Source organism: Pteronotus mesoamericanus, unplaced genomic scaffold (genome assembly GCF_021234165.1).
Source record: "Pteronotus mesoamericanus isolate MK-2021 breed Mesoamerican mustached bat unplaced genomic scaffold, CSHL_Meso_final scaffold_232, whole genome shotgun sequence".
In the NCBI taxonomy this organism is placed as follows: Eukaryota; Metazoa; Chordata; class Mammalia; order Chiroptera; family Mormoopidae; genus Pteronotus; species Pteronotus mesoamericanus.
Genome location: NW_026555311.1, coordinates 12,262,632 through 12,280,785, shown reverse-complemented (window position 1 = coordinate 12,280,785; position 18,154 = coordinate 12,262,632). Strand labels below are relative to the sequence as shown.

At 40.4% G+C, this 18,154-nt stretch overlaps 1 protein-coding gene and 1 pseudogene across 2 annotated transcripts in view; one reads left to right on the top strand and one right to left on the bottom strand.

The window, feature by feature from the left end:
* LOC129085212 (40S ribosomal protein S6-like) overlaps positions 1 to 6,206 on the top strand; it is an 83,453-nt pseudogene extending 77,247 nt beyond the window's left edge.
* The window catches only part of PPP3CA (protein phosphatase 3 catalytic subunit alpha), a 302,760-nt gene extending 294,867 nt beyond the window's left edge, over positions 1 to 7,893 (bottom strand). For both annotated transcript variants that reach the window (XM_054591684.1, XM_054591685.1), the window contains exon 1: positions 7,077 to 7,893. In XM_054591684.1, the coding sequence (XP_054447659.1) occupies positions 7,077 to 7,134 (58 nt within the window). In that variant the 5' untranslated portion in view covers positions 7,135 to 7,893. The remainder of the gene's footprint in view (positions 1 to 7,076) is intronic.
* Between the last annotated feature and the right edge of the window lie 10,261 nt (positions 7,894 to 18,154).

Below are 18,154 nucleotides of genomic sequence, written 5' to 3'. Positions count from 1 at the left end.
CAGATCATTCAGTAAGAATTTATTCAGTGCCTAATAAGCAAGGCATTGAGCTAGGCACCACTGGTTCAATGACCATATTTCCCAAATGAAAATTCTGAATACATGTATTGACAAAAAGTATTATGTAACTTCCAAGTATATTCAGAAACCTGGGAGACACAGATTAGACAATGACATGCGAGAATTTCCAAAACATTCTAATGTTACATAGAGACAACTGAACATTTTATATTGGAAGTAGTAGCTCTTCCCCTCAGAAAAGAAAAACTGGGGCTATACAATCAATGTAGAAAGAGACTAAATATTTGAATATTAGATCTCAGGAAAATTTTTTTTAAATTTAGCTTCATATAAATAAAACTTTCTCTTTGAACATCAACCATCATTCTTCTAGTTTCCTAATTGGAGAAAGTACCTGAAATTGACAAAACACTGTAAGGTGGTATGTCATAATCTGAAGGCAGCCCTTAAAATAAATCTGGTATCTACTTGTTTTGCTATTAGAAGGCATGTGCAAAATCCCCAGTTGCAAGAGAGAGAAAGAAGCTCATAGAAAGTCAGATAGATCATGTTCTAAAATAGTCATAATATAGTTTGCTGTGAGGCAAAAGCATGGATTAGGGGAATAAAAAAAAAAAAGTTGTATTTCTTTTTATCATGGTCTCAGTAAGAATCCATCTAATTCCAAAAATGCAGCATTTTAATAAATGATTTCTACTTCCTCAGTCAGGGCTTGTATTTTTTTAATATCTAAGACTTCAGCTACCTGATTGTACACTTATAAAATGAATTTGAACTCCCAGCAACAGGTCCTAAGCATCAGGTTGATAGCTCATCTATTTAAGACATTATGCAGAACATCTAACCATGAAGGAATACACAATGTTTTATTTGGCTTCTTATATGAAATATAATTGATAGATTATCAATGAATACGGGCTGTGTGAATACAGGAGCTGAATATATAGAATAAAATGTGATGAAAAGTCAACACTACTAAAGACTTAATTTACAAACTGAAATTGTTTCAGTGCTTATATCTTCCTACCTCATGACTATTTTTAAAAAGGAGTGGAACCCTGGCTGGGTAGCTCAGTTGGTTAGATAGAGCATCATTCCAATACATGAAGCTGCGGGTTCAATCCCTGGTCAGAGCACATACAAGAATCAAACAAAGAATGCATAAGTAGAACAACAAATCGATTTATTTTTCTTCCTCTCTCTCGATAGATAGACAGATAGATAGGTGGACGGATGGATGATAGGTAAATGGAGAATAAGAAGAATTGGCTGATATTTTTGCTTGGACTTTTGCTAGAAATTAACAAAATCCTCAAACCAGAGTAACAGTATGGGTCACTATAGATAATGACAAAGAGGCTTACAGTAGTAACACCCTTCAAAATTATAATAAATAATAACTTATCAGGAGACTATGCTATTTCTATTTCTGTGTATAACTCTGTATATATTTACCTGAGTAGAAGACAATGCTTAAGAGTTTTCCTTTAGCAAACCTCATGCCAAGATCAAACCAGGTTAAAACATTTATCTTCAGAATTTATATTTCTGCTAAAAAGAGGTATAAAAGTTTCTTCTCTTAATAAAACTATTTTGCACATACAGCTAGTAGTTCAGTGAAGCAAAATTCAAAGAAAAAAAAAGTGGTACCTTAAATATACCAAGAGGAGTGGCAGTTACAAAAGTTTTCAAGAGAGCACATCTTTGCTAGAGTAAAGAATTTGCTTACACTTACCTACCACCTAGTCTCACTTGCAGCCAACCTTTCTAGCTATTGTCTCCATTTCTTCAAGTATAATACAAGTGCCACTACATACTGTTGTAAACCCAAGCTATTGATGGATTTTAATATTAATGGTCTGACTATTCTTGAGTGACCCTGAAAACACATTAGCACGTTGCCATCTGTAACTGTGTCAGCAGTGACTGAATTGCTACCCCCAGGCAAGTGGCCCAAATGTAACCATTCAGGTCCTCAAATCCCACTTGATGATCCTCTGGTTCTCACAAGTGGTGGTGAGTACAATTATTGCCCTTTTACATATGGGGAAAGTAGCCAGTGATGTTATAATACATATCAATGGAATTATAAAAAGTTGTAATTGAAAATCTCACTATACCCCTCTTGAACAGCAAGAGAACACTACCCAAAACACTGCTGAAAAAACTGACAAAAATGATTTTTTAGTATTTATCAAAGTTCCGTATCATGAATCATTATCATTCGTTAGTGTCCTGAAAGTGTCCAATATCTTCACAAAACTTTCAAAAAAGTAATTTAACTGGGTTTGCTAAAAAGAGAGTATGTCTAGAAAAAATGCTGTTTTCCAAAGAGGTCTAGCTGGATTCTGTATTTGGTTTCATAATTAGTTTAACTTTATACATGGCTAACAAATAAAAAAAAGGAAAAGCATTAAGAGGCCATAACAAAAGTTATAAATGCACAGTATATCATTTTTCATCCCTAAAATTACAAAAAATAAACAGGGTTTTTAAAAGTATATTTTTAAAATAATATAAACAAATGTTAGAATAAACCTCTAACTAGATTCTAAGGTATTTCTTTTCCCGTTTTAACTGAATTACCTTAAAATAAATTGCTCATTTAAAGAACTGTTTCTTCCCCACAATTCCCAAAAACTATTGTTTTTTAAATGTTAATTCTTCTAATTGATGGCTTTTTAGAATCATTGGAATTTCCCAGAATCCCAGTCTTAACTGTTACCTTAAACCTTAAGTTTACAGAATGTCTTAAAAACAGTGCACTTGTGTTATATTTACAGTAATGAATGGATCATTCTGATTTGTAATTAACAGCAGTAATTTGCATGCTGTTTCACTAAGTCCTGAAAAGAATTCGTTATCAAGTATATTAACCATGCCCAAATCGTGTTGTTTATAGTATTAATTAGATTAGGAGACCCTTTCTTCCTATTAAGTGCTAATGTAATCTTCAGCCACCATTTAATCATAGTAAGTTTCAATTAATAACCCTGAATTAATGAGGTTTTACTATACTCAAATGGAAAACCAGATACATGAATAACTCAACCTATGGTAAAAAAAAAAAAAAAAAAATAGTAAACTAAATCCACAATAAGCTCTTCCTGACAACTGCGAAGAAATGGCATTTGTTTTCTTTTTAAGTAGTGTTACCAGTCTTATTCAGGTAGAAAACTTGTGGCTTGAATCCTTATTTACTTAGTATTTTACTTAGCTACCATCTTCTTGATTATATGATCTTAGATATCTTTCCAGAACTTCCCTACATATACTTTGTCTACACTGAAAGTATGTAAGCTGACAATACACAGAAAGGCAGTTCCCTTTTTTGGATTCCCCACAGGCAAAAGCAACCTGACACAAAGCACAGGAGTGCCCTACCTAGAGTTTTGAGAAATTCCCTAAATGTCTTCCCAGAAATTCACCCCTCAACAACCTGCCATGGGATCTGCAATTTCTACCATTAAAAACAATTCGGGTGAAGATACAAGACCCATTACAGAACACCCGAAAATGGAAACAGAAGGGAGGGCAAAAGATGGAACAAAAGCAGGGCACCCACTCCACATACAGTTTTATTTCCTCCAAGTATCTAACTGTCATGTAGCAAAGTTCTACAGCCAGTAGGGATTTAAAAGGCAGGAGCAGGCAGGGAGAAATGAAGAGAATCCAAAGTTTGGAAAAAAGGCCTGTGGAGCATCACTGCAGAGAAAATCCAGGCTATTGGGTGTGTTGGGGGAGTAGGGAGGGGAGATTCTTCTATTTATTGCCCTCCATCTTTGGCTCTATATTATGCAATGTTTCTTTTTAAAAAAAAACGTAAAACAATGGATCAAGTTATTCTGATTTCCAAAAAAAGGCATTACGAAAATGTTTTCTCTGAATTTTTTTACTCTCCCTTGTTTTTATCCAAGAACAGTCAAAATTAAATAGCGTTTGTTTTGCTAAATGAAGTAACTTTTTCTGAGATAATCTAAACGAATGATTTTCATCTCCAATGCTGCCATTTATTTCCTGTTATTTCTAAGATTTAGAAAACGATCAGGGTCTCTGAACACACTCCAGAAGGTGCTGCAAACCGGGAAAAATTACAGTTAGTTGACACTTAAGCTCAACCTACCTTTCTAAAGTTGCATTCTGAAGAGCAAGTCAAGAAAGTAATACTACTACAAACACAACCACAAGCACAGCTTTATTTGTAAATAAGTAGCAATTTGTTATACAACAAAAACCAGATCACACTCGTGAAGGTCACTGTAAACAAATGCCATGGCATGCATGCCATGGTAATAATAATCCAAATACCTCTTATTTCTGTTTGTAAGCAAATACCTCTAACTGTACTTGGTAAAAGGAGAGAAAGCTTAGAGCATAGAAATCTCCTCAAGGATAATCCCTTTCCTGCATTAGAAAATAAGTCAATCTCAGAGCACTGAGATGAAGTTCTAGCAACATTTAGAGTGAAGTTATGGTTTTGGGAACTCCTATCTCATTTTTATTAACATAAAAAATTGTTTGGTAATGTTTTCCATTCATTATACATGTAACTTTGTACTCACTAAGCATGTCTATACATATTCAAAGGGAACTGCTATTTCATAATATACTGATCAAAATTGATTATCATCTCCAATAATCAAAAAAACTGTATATATGACAAAATGTTGAATACAACATTTACTAATGCCTTTTAAGCCAACAATATAAAGAAAGCATAAGAGAAACAGTAGTGGTGTGTCCACCTTAAAAATAAGGATTTGTCAATAAAACTTTTCTTTACATACAACTTCACATTCAGAATTTTACATCCAGAGCCCTATCAAAATAAATGTAAAATTAACTTTTCCTATTTTGAGGCTATTACCCAGATTTGCATTTCAGTTATACAATAACACGTAAACACAATTTTTGGAATTATGGGTTTATGTGTGTTGTGTACTTATAATGGGAAGCTCCATTTGTAACAATATACATAGTATAGCACTGAAAAAAAACGGTAAGACAAACAGCCACAGAATGGTTGAATGGGCTCTTTCACATTAACTGGTGAAGACAACAAGCATGAATGTATGAACAGTAAGTTTTACATTCTTCGCTTGATGACAATTTTACATATACATTTAGAATGCACATCTTGTGATTCAAAACAGGGAGTGTAATCTTACATGTGTGCACATAAGTGTTTTTTTAATTGCTGACCTGTTCGCTGTTATCATTTGAATTGCAAGCTTTATATTGTTTTGAAAATAGGTTATCTTACCATACAAATTGGGAGTTACACCTAAACTTCACACATTGGGGAGATATTTGTTATTCTCTGATATATTAGCAGAAGGTCTTAATTATCTTTAAATGTCAACAGGCCGTCTTAATACAAACATAGTTCTTTTGAATGAAGTTGAATTGACTATTTACAGGAGGATCCATACCTGCAGGAAGAAAAGCTGTGCATCTGCAGTCCTATTTCCAGTTATTTTTTAAGATATTTCCTCTTTATTTTGATGGGTCTATGAATACTGCACAGAAGCAGGAATGATTCCAATATAACCAAAACGAGATATTTTATTCTATTTTTCTTATCAAAGGAGGCCATAATTTACTCCATCATCAAGAGCACACACACACACAAAACTTTAAAAACTGAGTAAACCTGAATGAAGCAATTAACAGTTTTGAAGCCCCAATGACTTCTGTTATCATGGTCTTTAGGCTGCTGGGTTACTTCACCTAAGGGCTCATGATGCAAATGACTTTATTGCCTTGCATTCTACTTGCAAGCTCTGGCCACATAAGATCCTATCTCTGTTTTACACCACACACACACTCACACACACATACTCTACACCAGCCAGCGTTGTTTTCAATTTCAGAGGCCTGCTCTGCGCCTAGCCCACGCCCAACCCTGCTTTGCTCTGCATTCTGACCCCAGGAATTATGGATACTACTTAATCCTGGCGGATCTGCTGTGTTGCCTCATCCTTCCAGGATTCCTAGGATGGTTCCTCCCCCACTCCACCACGAAACACAACGAGGACGGCGGATTCCCCTGTGCGATAGAAGAAACCATTGCCTCTCCCCTTCCTCACCCCATACATCCCGGCTTCTCTTTGCCAGAAAACCCAGAGCCATCCCCTCCAGGAGTGGAAGATGTAGGGGTGTGGGATAATCAAATAGCCCACTAAACAGGGGGTGACAGGGGCACGGAAGAAGAGAGCAGGGCGAGTTCACCACTGGGGAGGTGTGCTCCAGAGGGGAACCAATTCAAGAGCAATGACAGGTCGGCGGGGGAAGACTGGAGGGGGCGAGGGAGGCTGGAGAACTGCCTTTCGAGTCCTTCTCAGGGCCTGCAGGGGAATCCCGGGGCGGCGGCAGCGGCAGGGCTCTCGGGTCGTTCCCAGCCTCCCGCGCCCCCGCGCGTCCCCTCCGCCACCCCCACGGCCTGAGGCCACCCCCGCCCCGCGCAGAAAGCAGCGCCGGGCTCCCCCCACGCTCTCCCGGTCTCTCGCGAGTCCTGTGCAGGCCCTTCCAGGGGGAGGAGGAGGGAGCGCGGAGGGAATTGCTGCAATATAGCGCCGAGAGAACCCTGCCCGAGCCCGGCAGTCGGTGGAAAGCCACGGCCACATAAAAATGCCATATTAATTTTTTAAAAGCCATAAATCACCCCTCCCTGTGCAAAAGAAAACCATAAACCCGATCCCATGCAAGCCAGTGAACAGCCACCCACTTCCTATTTCTGTCACAGCAGCTACACCCTGCCAGCAACCACCCCCCGGGCGCCCCCTCCCGCCACCGCCACCCCCGCAGCCGCCTCCCCAAGGCTCAGCCATTTGCCAACTGACGCCCCCGCAAATAAAAAATCCCCAAGTGGGGTTGGGTGGGAGGCGTGGGGGAAGGGCGCCCGAGAGAGGGGGGCGAGGGTTGCACAATATCCTAGAAGGTCCGTGGCTGGAGCCGGGAGAGAACCCGGGGCGGGGGGGGGAGGGGAGGGGAGGCCAGCCGCCCGGGTGCCTGCGGCACACGGTGCACCAGGGCGACCGAGGCGAGCCACTTACCTTTTACCACCCTGTCGGTCGTCGACAACTTGGGATCAATTGCCTTGGGCTCGGACATCTCCAGCCGCCGGGGGACAGCGACGCGCTGTTCGTCCGTCCTACTGCACACCCCGACCGGACCGGCGGGCCAGACACTCAGCGCCGCCGCCGCCGCGCTGCAAACCGCTCAGTTGGAGGTCTGGTTTCTGAGCTGGCTTTAAAGTTACTGCCTTCTCCGCGTGTCCCTCTTCCTCCTCCTCCTCCTCCTCCTCCTCCTTCTCCGCCGCCGCCTTCACTCCTCCTCCGCCGCCGCCGCCAGCCCCGCCGACTCTGCTCCGGGCACGCGTGTGTGGTTGTTATTTATTTATTTTCCAAGCACGCTTCTCCGTTCTTCTTTTATTCTTGGGGAAGGGGGATGGGGAGGAGAAGCGCACACACGAGCACCCACCCTGGCACGGAGACCGGGCACCGCGGAATGGAGCCCCACGCGCGCACACTGCCGGGATTAAGACCGATCACATGGGGAGGGCCGGGGGCGAGGGAGGAGAGGCAGGGCCGCCGATGTCAGTGCCACCAACCGCGCCTCGGCGTCCCCGGCGGCGGAGAGACGCCCGCCGTAGCTTCTGCCGCTGCTGCTGCTGCTGCCGCCGCTGCCCCAGCTGCTGTCGCTGCCGCTGCCGCTGCTTCCCCACACGGAGTGCCGCCGCAGGTCCGCGGCCGCCGGAGACGTCCCGCCGCCGCTCGCCTCTGCCTCTCCGCGCCGCTCCTTCACTCACACAGGCACAGCCGCGGAGCTCGGCAGACACAGTCCCAGGCGTAACCTACCCTCCTCCTCCTCCACCTCCTCCGCCGCCACCGCCGCCGCCACCGCGCTCGCCTCCGCCTCCGCCTCCTCCCCTTCCTCCTCCCGGCCCCCGCCTCCAGCGCCAGGTCAGTCTCCTCCTCCACGCGGAGCCCGCCTCCGGCTCCCTGCCGACGTCGGAGTTGCGGGCGCTTATTGGCTGGCGCACGTGTCACTGAGCCAGGTGGCGGCCCCCCCGGTTCCGCCCGCCTCCCGCTCCTCCTGGCGGTCCCGCCCCCCTCTCTGTTTTCTCCCAGCTGCTAGTCCTGCGACCCTGGCACTGCCACCGCGCCGTCTCTGCTCAGGTGTTACTGTTGTTGGCAGACCAGGATTAGGGACGGAGAGTGGGCAGGGGTCGCGGCTGGGAGGAGGGGCTCTACCGGGCCACCACAGCCCCATTTGGCTTCCGCCACTGGACCCCGCACACACCCCCGCGCCGCTTCGGTAAACGTGCCTTGTCGGCAGGGTTAACCCTCAGTGTGAGTAGCCAAGTGCAGAGGGTGTCTCCGAGTGAGTTCGTGGCCAGCGAGAGGGCAAGAAGGGTGGAGGCAGGGAGAGGAGGGAAGGGGTGGGGTGAAAGGAGACCAAGAAAGGGCGGAGGAAGGAAGAGCGCGGGGAGTTCCGCGGCGTGAGCCACAGTTGCTGTGGCTGCCGCAGCTGTCCAGGGAGGATCGCCAAAACGTCGACGAATAAACTTACCTTGGGGTGCCGGGCTCCGCCTGTGATGGGTATACAGTTGTTTTAGCCGTTGGGCCTTTTTTGCGGGCGGTGTGGTGCTTACTAATGTTTCCCACTCTGGCCTGCATACCTTCCGAGGAGGAGTCCGCTCCCGAGCGTCGCGGGCCGGGAACGTGGCGGAAATGTGCGGAGCACTACGGGGCGCGGAATAGAGCTCTTGGAGGAGGTCTGGGACGCGAGTCCACATGACCCCAGGCAACTCTGGAACCCCGGGACACTCCGAGACCCTGTGGATCTCCAGGGAGAAATGAGGAGAGCGGAGAAACACCAGAGAGGGTCGCGTTTTCCCTATTCTAGCACGCAGCCTCTGGTTGGGGGCTCGTGGCATACCTCCCTTCCCCGCTCTTTCCTGTTCCCAGACAGCAACTGATGCTACCTGTACTTACAGGGCCTTGAAGCCGTGGGAGGACCCACACACTGGTCCCTCCAGTTGGAAGGATAATAAAGAGAATTCAAGGCAGAGGCCAGAGGGTGACAGTGGCCTAAATGCTCATTTCTGGCCTACGTGCCATGCCACAGAATGAGGAGTGGATCTTCCTCTGCACAGCCCCTCTCTCAGACCAACCTCAGTGAGCACCAAGGACTGGCAAGGAGGCTGGAGTTTCTTCTGAAAACATGAAGAGAGCTAAATAAGTTCATCACCCTCCATCCTTACTGTTTTATTTCCAAATTCGTTCAATATCAACTTTTTTTCCTATTTCCTGAATGGTACCATGAACCTAGTCAAGAGCCTAATAAAAGATTTAAGAAGCTAGGCAATAGAATCAGGAGTGTTTTGGGGAACAGGGATTACATTAAAGCTCAAATTTGCAAATAAGTTTTAGGAATTGACTGATGGTACTGGACTATGACTTGAACAGTTTGGCCTGCAAAAAGTAGGAACTTAGTGTAGAAGGCAGGTGAGCCTTTGTGGAGGCCTGGCTTGAAAGGAGATCATGCAGGGCGTGTCCCACTGGCTCAGGGAGGCTGCTACTGGCTCCAATATTCTGCTGTCCAATTCAGAACTCAAGATAGTGAGTATAGTGAGCAGTAATTAGTACATTCAATAAATATGAATTGTTCTCTTATATGCCAGACACTGTGGTAGGTAATTTATGTGTGTGGGAGGGGCAGGGATGAAAATGGTCCTTGCCCTCAATAAAGGCTAGAGCCCAGTAGAACTATCGAAAATAGAAGCTCTAAGAGGCCACTGTGTCATCTTCAGAAGGGACTGTTGAGAACAGCCTCCTGAGTATGGGCAGAGCTAGTTGCTAAGGCAGATTTGGGAAGTTGGTCCCTGGCCAGATGGCACAAAGCCAGGCAGGGATGCCAAGACCTGTGGGTGAGGAAGAGGGCCTGCCTGAGGAAAGGCCAGGAAACCATGACTAGGGATGCTCACTTCTGAGGCTGTGATGATATTCCCTCCCACATGTTGCAGACAGAGAGGCAGTTTCCACCATTTTTGGACTCACTTTCAGATTTAGGAAAAACACTTGAACCAAGATCAGAATGCTTTAAATGTCAACACCATATACAACTTACATGATACAGATAGAAAATAAAGGCACACCTTTGAGACACACCCTGCAGTCCGCTACAAGTCTAAGGCACCTCCTAGCTGAGGTATGTGTGGGAAAAAAGGTTATGAATCATAATCACTTTATAACACATTATCACCAGGTAACTACAATATATGTGTATGATTCCATATGGCTGCAACATGACATGTCTTCATAAACAAAATTGGACCCTATTCTAAGGAAAACTAGGCAAGAGCATGTTAATTGGGGACTAGTTATGTGCTCATACCTGGCTTGCTGAAATAGCCAAATCATCTTGTTTATGCAAATATTTTTTTCACATGTCCTACTATCTGCTACTGCCATTTTTTTAATTTTGTTAGACTGCCCAAGCTGACTGTAATTGCATTACACTTGCCTAAGATTACCTTTTACTTGGAATCTACATTTTCAAGCATTTCCTGGATGCTGACTAACAATGTCCTCTGCTTATAAAGAAACAGAAATAAAGAGGAAAAAAACCTTGGCAAAAAACAACTTGCTTTCTACTAAAAAATTGTATTTCCTTTTCTTTTGTATATTTCTCTCTGAGAAGCATCTGCCCAGGTAGGAATTCCATTTCCTAGCCTGCCTCTGCTTGCATCTAAGTGGGTCCATGGACTCACTCTAAGCAATGAACGGGGGGTGGGGGAGTGGGGCAAAGTGTTACATTTTTTTCAGGCCAAAACAGTTAAGCAGCGTATATACATTCTCCAGCCTCTGGGTTCCTGACCTTTAGCTGAATGCTGAGACTTCTAGGGCCCAAGGGAAAGCATAATGCCAAGTGAAAGAGCTAACTGCTTGAATTACCACATACAGAAATGCTGCCCACCTACTAGGAAAATCTGCATTAGACTTTTAATGAAGAAGAAATAAACATTTACTGTGTTGTTCCATTGAAATTTGGGGATATGTTAAGGTTGCTAGTATTACCAAATTAATATACAGAAGTTATTTAAAGATGACAGTTCAAAAAGTAAAATTCAGAACTATTATATTATGTAATAGAACTACCAGACTAAAAATTTTATTTCTTTTAGTACATGAGCAACAAATTTTGACTTCTTGAAAGTGAATTAATCATTTACCAATTGTGTTTTGAACACCTCTTCTCTACAAGGTACTGTGCTAGGTGATGCATAAATGTATAAAGATTCAGACATTTTGTCCTTTCGAGGATCTCAAAGTCATGTTATACAAGAATTTTTCACATATTAACTTTGCAAAAATTTAGAAATTTAGATGAAAGGTGCAACTTCCTCTCATTATTGAAAAACACAAACATTTTACTATTGACTTCACAACTAATTATGAGAATAAATAAGTGTGGATAAAAAAGAAAATGTTGAAGGTTTGCATCATCCATGTATTCAAATGCTCCAAGTCACAGCTAATCTACTTGGGGGCAAGTCATAATAAAGGAGCAATATTTTACTTTGTTCTTAAGTGCTCTACTAGATCAAGAGGCATATTTTGTAAAGAAAAGAACTAAAACTACTGTATTTTATATCATGTTTTGAGAAAAACCTGCTTTTTCAAATTTTGAACTTTCTTTAGTTCTGGGATGACATTACTATCATTTAATATTAAGAGTTGAATAATAGCCCTGACTGGTGTGACTCCCTGGGTTGGGGTTCAACTCCTGGTCAGAGCCAGGCCCCTGCTGGGGGTGTGCCAGAGGCAACCAACTGATGTTGGATGTTCCCTTGCACATCGATGGTTCTATCCCTCTCGCTTCTTTTCCCCTCCCTCAAAAAAATAAATAAATAAAATCTTTTTTAAAAAAGGATTGAATGATAACTCCTGGTTTTGACTGTCTGAAGAATGCCATTTGTTCTGAGTAGTTGATAGTAGTATGTCTGACCTATTCTCACCTGAGCTGGAGGAGCCTAGTGCTGAAGAACCTGCAGACTAGACAGCCAGTCCTAGTGGGGCCATCAGCTGTTTATGAGAATTTGATTTACTGTCTTAGAGTTCATTCCCCTGATGTTCATTTCTAACATGTCAAATTCTACCCTATTTACAATAGAGGCTCTATGAAATATATTAGTCACCATGGATTTTATTATTAAAGGTTTAAACTAAAAGGGCTTTTGTTTATCTTTGGATTGCTCTTGAAATTTTGTTAAACCATTTTTCCAGAGGGCAATTTTAGACATTTAGAAATGTTATTTCTCAAAGAACATAAAAATGTTATACCAAATGTATTCAGGAATAAATTTTACTTACCCATTAGGGACCAAACTATAATTTATGGAATTGTATGCTAAGCTTAATATGGAGATGATGTATTTTACATAAAATTTGACAAGACTAAGGGTGACTATTTACTTGAATTTAATAAAAATTCATATTTGTTTTATTTATATTTGTATCTTCATCTCATACTTTATTTCTGGGCACAGAGTAAGGTACTCAACAAATTTTACTGAGTGTATTTTAAAAAGAGCAGTCAATATGTGAAGCACTAAGCACTGTCCTTGCTCTCAGAGATATTTTAATATTTCAATGTTTCTTATATATGCATGTCTATATATTACATATATACACACTGGAGAAAATGGAGAAATGTTAATTTTAAAATTATAAATAGATTAAGGATGCCAAATCATAAAAGCTTACATTTAAAATAGATATATATATATATATGTACTTACATTGAAAACCCAAAAAATATTTATACTGTAAAGCTATGTATTCTGGCTTTTCGAAGGTCAGAATTTCAGAATATGTGACCTGAAATGCTCTGAAGTCTACATCTGAAGTGTTTTAAGAGCAACTTCAACAGTAACAGCAAGAAGTTTAGTAATCAAACTAAAGGTACTACCCAATTGTGGGAAACCTAGTAAATCAATTTAGGAGAAATATTTTCAAAGCCTTTAAAAAGCACATTTGCATATACAAAATCAATATAGCAATTAGAAATGAGTTTCACTCATTAAGGCTGGCAGAAATTTACCTTTACTGAAGGTAAGTTTTGCCTGTTACTGATTGAAAATTCCTGACTTTGAAAGTAAATATTCTATTACTAGAAAAGAATCTTGCACTCAAATTAGTCATATTTCCATTTACTTGTCAGGGAATATTACAAACAACTACATGACAACAAATTGGACAATCTGGACAAAATGGATAAATTCCTAGAAACATACAATCTTCCAAAACTAAATCAGGAAGAATCAGAGAACCGGAATACACAGAATACAACTAGTGAAATTGAAGCAATAATCAAAAAACTCCCAGCAAACAAAAGTCCCGGACCAGACAGCTTCACAGGCAAATTCTATCAAACATTCAAAGAAGAACTAACACCTCTCCTTCTCAAACTATTCCAAAAAATTCAAGAGGAGGGAAGACTTCTAAGCTGATTTTACAAGGCCATCATTATTCTAATTCCAAAACCAGATAAAGATACTTTGATGAGAGAAAATGATGGGCCAATATCCCTGATGAACGTAGATGCTAAAATCCTCAACAAAATATTAGCAAACTGAATCCAGCAATACATTAAAAAAGTTATACACCATAATCAAATGGGATTTATTCCAGAGATGCAAGGTTGATATAATAGCCACAAATCAATAAATATCATGCACCACATAAACAAAATGAAGGATAAAAATCACTTGATCATATTAATAGATGCAGAAAAAGCATCTGATAAAATCCAGCACCCATTTATAATAAAAACTCTCAGCAAAGTGGAAATAGAAAAGATAAACCTAAATGTTAAAAAAGGTCATATATGACAAACCCACAGCCCACATCTACTGAACAGGCAAAAACTACAAGCGTTTCCCTTACGATCAGGAAGAAGACAGGAATGTCTGCTTTCACCACTCTTATTCAATAGAGCACTGGCAGTCCTAGTCACAACAATCGGACAAGAAGAAACAAAAGGCAACCAAATTGGAAAAGAAGAAGTAAAGCTGTCACTATTTTCAGATGATGTGGTACTGTACATAGAAAACCCTAAATATTCCACAAAAAATCTACTAGAAGTGATAAATTAATTTAGTAAAGTAAATAACAGGATACAAAATAAATATCCAGAGTCAGTTGCATTTTTATACACCAATAATGAACTATTAGAAGAAGAAACTAAAGAAAACAATCGATTCACAATTGCTTAAAAAAGAGTAAAGTACCTAGGAATAAATTTAACCAAGGATGTAAAAGATCTGTACTCATAAAATTATAAGACACTAAAGAAAGAATTTGAGGAAGATACAAATATGGAGGCATATACTGTGTTCATGGATAAGAAAAATTAACATCATTAAAATGCCCAAAGCAATCTATAGATTCAATGCAATTCCTCTCAGGATAACAATGGCATATTTCACAGATCTAGAACAAATATTCCGGAAATATATTTGGAACCACACAAGACCCAAATAGCCACAGAAATCTTGAGAAAGAAGCATAAAATTGGAAGAATCATGCTACCTGATATCAAACTATACTACAAGGCCACAATAATCAAAACAGCATGGTACTAGCATAAAAACAGGCATAGAGATCAATGGAACAGAATAGAGAGCCCAGAAATAAACCCACACCTTTACTTTCACTTATTATTTGACAAATGATGCAAAACCATAAAATATGATAAAGATAGCTTATTCAATAAATAGTGTTGAGAATATTGGATAGATACATGTGAAAAAAATGAAACTGATCACCTTCTTACACTATGCACAAGAAAAAACTTAAAATAGGTTAAAGATTTAAATGATAGACTCAAAACCATAAAAATCCTAGAAGCAAACATAGGCAGTAAAGTCTCAGACATTTCTCATAGTAATATCTTTTTGTGATATATCTCTTCAGGCAAGGGAACAAAAGAAAAAAAACAAATAAGACTACATCAGATTGCAAACATTTTATACAGCAAAGGAAACCATCAACAAAATGAAAAGACAACCCACTGAATGGGAGAACATATTTACCAATACATCTTATTGGGATTAATATCCAAAATTTATAAAGAACTTATAAAACTCAATACTAAAAAATAATAATAATAATAATCCAATTAAAAATGGGCAAAGGACCTGATTTGACATTTCTCCAAAGAGGACATACAGATGATCAAGAGAAATATGAAAAGGTGCTCAATGTCACTAATCATCAGAGAAATGCAAATTAAAACCACAATGAGTAACATATCTCACCTGTCAGAATGGCTATCGTCAATAAATCAACAAAAAACAAGTGCTTATGACTATGTGGAGAAAAGGAAAATCTGGCACACTGTTGGTAGGAATGCATATTGGTACAGCCACTGTAGAAAGCATCATGGAGTCACTGCAAAAACTTAAAAATAAAATTGCCTTATGACCTAGCAATTCTACTTCTGGGAATTTATCCGAAGATAACTGGAAACACTAATTTAAAAGAATACATGCACCCCTTTGTTCATCGTAGTGTTATTTACAATAGCCAAGATTTTGAAGCAGCCCAAATGCCCATCAGGAGGTAACTAGGTAAAAAAGCTGTGTTACAGAATGTGAGAGCAATCTGTCTGACATCTGTCACCCCATTGATCACCAAGGTTGGTCTGGCTGATCTTACCGGCTAGGCGGATATCCCTTCTCTCCTTCACCAGTCCATGTGCATCCCTCTGGAAGCCTCATGTTCAGTACAAGGGGACAATCTTCCTAACTACAGGAGCAAACCATTCTTCAGCCAAAGGTATATGAGTAGCTACGCTCCCCTGCTAGAACCTCCAAACAAGCCCTCAAAAAAGTTGTGCTATATTTACACAACGGAATGCTACTCAGCCATAAAAAAAAGGAATCTTACCTTTTGTGACAGCTTGGATGCACCTGGAGAACATTATGCTAAGTGAAATAAGCCAGCCAAAGAAAGACAAGAACCATATTCACTCATATGTAGAATCTAATAAACAAAATGCACTAACAAGCAAAACAGAGACAAGCTCATGGATAAAGAGTAGACTGACCTTTGTATGGAGGGCTGGTGGGGGCATGGAAGGATTTAGCAAAAAAGAGAAGAAAAAAGAAAGAACTCATGGACATGGACCACAGTGTGTCGATTGCCAGTTCAAGGGAGAGTGGGAGGGTAGGGGGATGAGGGTACAGAGGGGATAAATGGTGATAGAAGGAGACTTGATTTGGGCTGATAGACACACAATACAGTGTACAGATGATGATTTGTAGAATTATGCTCCTGAAACCTGTATAATTTTGTTAACCATTGTCACCCCAATAAATTCAATTAAAAGGGAAAAAAGGAAAATTCAAGAATCTGGAATTAAATATTCTACTATTAGAAAAGAATCTTGCACTCAAATTAGTCATATTTCCATTTTCTTCAAATTAGTGAAGTTTTGCATATTTATGGTTTTTGGAAAGCATATATTCTATTGACCACATGTCAGGCAATGGGAATATAACTTAAAAAGAAAACAGTTTCTGCCCTCATAAACCCTACATTCTAGTGGGGAGAAACAGATGATTAAAAAGATAATTGAAAACAATTACACACACAGGCAAGCACACATATGATATGTCAGGTGGACTAAGCAATAAACATTAAAATAATCCACATTATTAAGGGCACTGGAAGAAGTGACAGGCAAAGCAGTGCTACTCATTGTTGTAGGCAAACTGTGTAGGGAAGATGTCTCTGAAAAGGTGATACTTGAATGGAGATTCAAAAGAAGTGAGGGAGATATCTATGATGCTATCTAAAAAGAGTGTTCCAGTTTAAAGGAACAGCATGTGCAAAGGCTCTGAAGTAAGATTCTGATATGTTTTAAGAAATGTCAAAGAAGACGAATATAGCCTAGTGCACAGTGAACTGGAGAAAGACGTACAAGATGAAGCCCAGGAGATAGTGTAAGGTCAGGTCATGCAGAGCCTCAGAGACTATTGAATAGATTCTGAATTTGTATTCTGTTGTTGTGAAAATTATTTCATGAGAGAAGAGATATGATTTATGTTTAAAGAAATGGTCACTCTTTTCTAAGAACTGACTTCAGATGTGGAAATAGTAAGAGATCAGGGATAGAAGTGGGAAGACCATTGAAGAGAATGTTGTCATAATCCAGGGTAGAAATAAGATGATTTGAACAATGAGAAGTATCTGATTCCAAATATGTTTTAAGAGTAAAGCTAACATTTGCTCATGGATTGGATACAGGATGCAAGAAAATAAAAAGGAGGAGTCAAGAACTCCAGGGTTTGAAAGACAGATCCATAAGATATCACTTCTATGTGGAATCTAATGAACAAAATAAACTAACAAACAAAATAGAAACAGATTCCTAGATACAGAGAACAGACTGACAGCTGTCAGAGGGGAGGGGGAAGGAGGATAGGGTGAAAAAAGTGAATAAGCAAAAAAATTTTCATAGACAACAATATGATGATTACCAGAGAGAAAGGATGGGGGGTGGAGTGGAGAGAATAAAGGGGAGATAAATGGTGATGGAAGGAAACTTGACTTTGGATCAATATACAATTGACCCAAGTTGACCTGTACAATACAATATACAAATGATGTGATATAGATCTGTACCTTTGAAACCTATATAATTTTATTCACCAATGCCAACCCAATAAATTCAATTAAAAAAAGACCTGTTTAAAAAATAAAGAACTCCAAGGTTTTGGGTGTGAGCAAATGGAAGGTACAAGTTACCATTTAGAGAAAGGGAACATTGGAAATGAAGGGCATACTTTGTGGAAAATATCTAAAACTATTTTTATATATGTTAATTTTGAGAAGCATATTATACATGAGAGTAGAGATGACATGTAGGTAGGTGGATCTATGAGAGAAGAGAGCCATGCTGGTGATGTATAAAATTGGAAGTTGTGGCATCTCAGTTGCACTTACTTTCAGTGAGAGAGTAAAGAGAAGAGGCAGGACCTGCAAAGCTGACTGGAAAGAGCAGCTTCTGGGGGAAAATGGTGGTGTCTCTGTGGTCAAGCAAATGAAGTGAGTTGTGT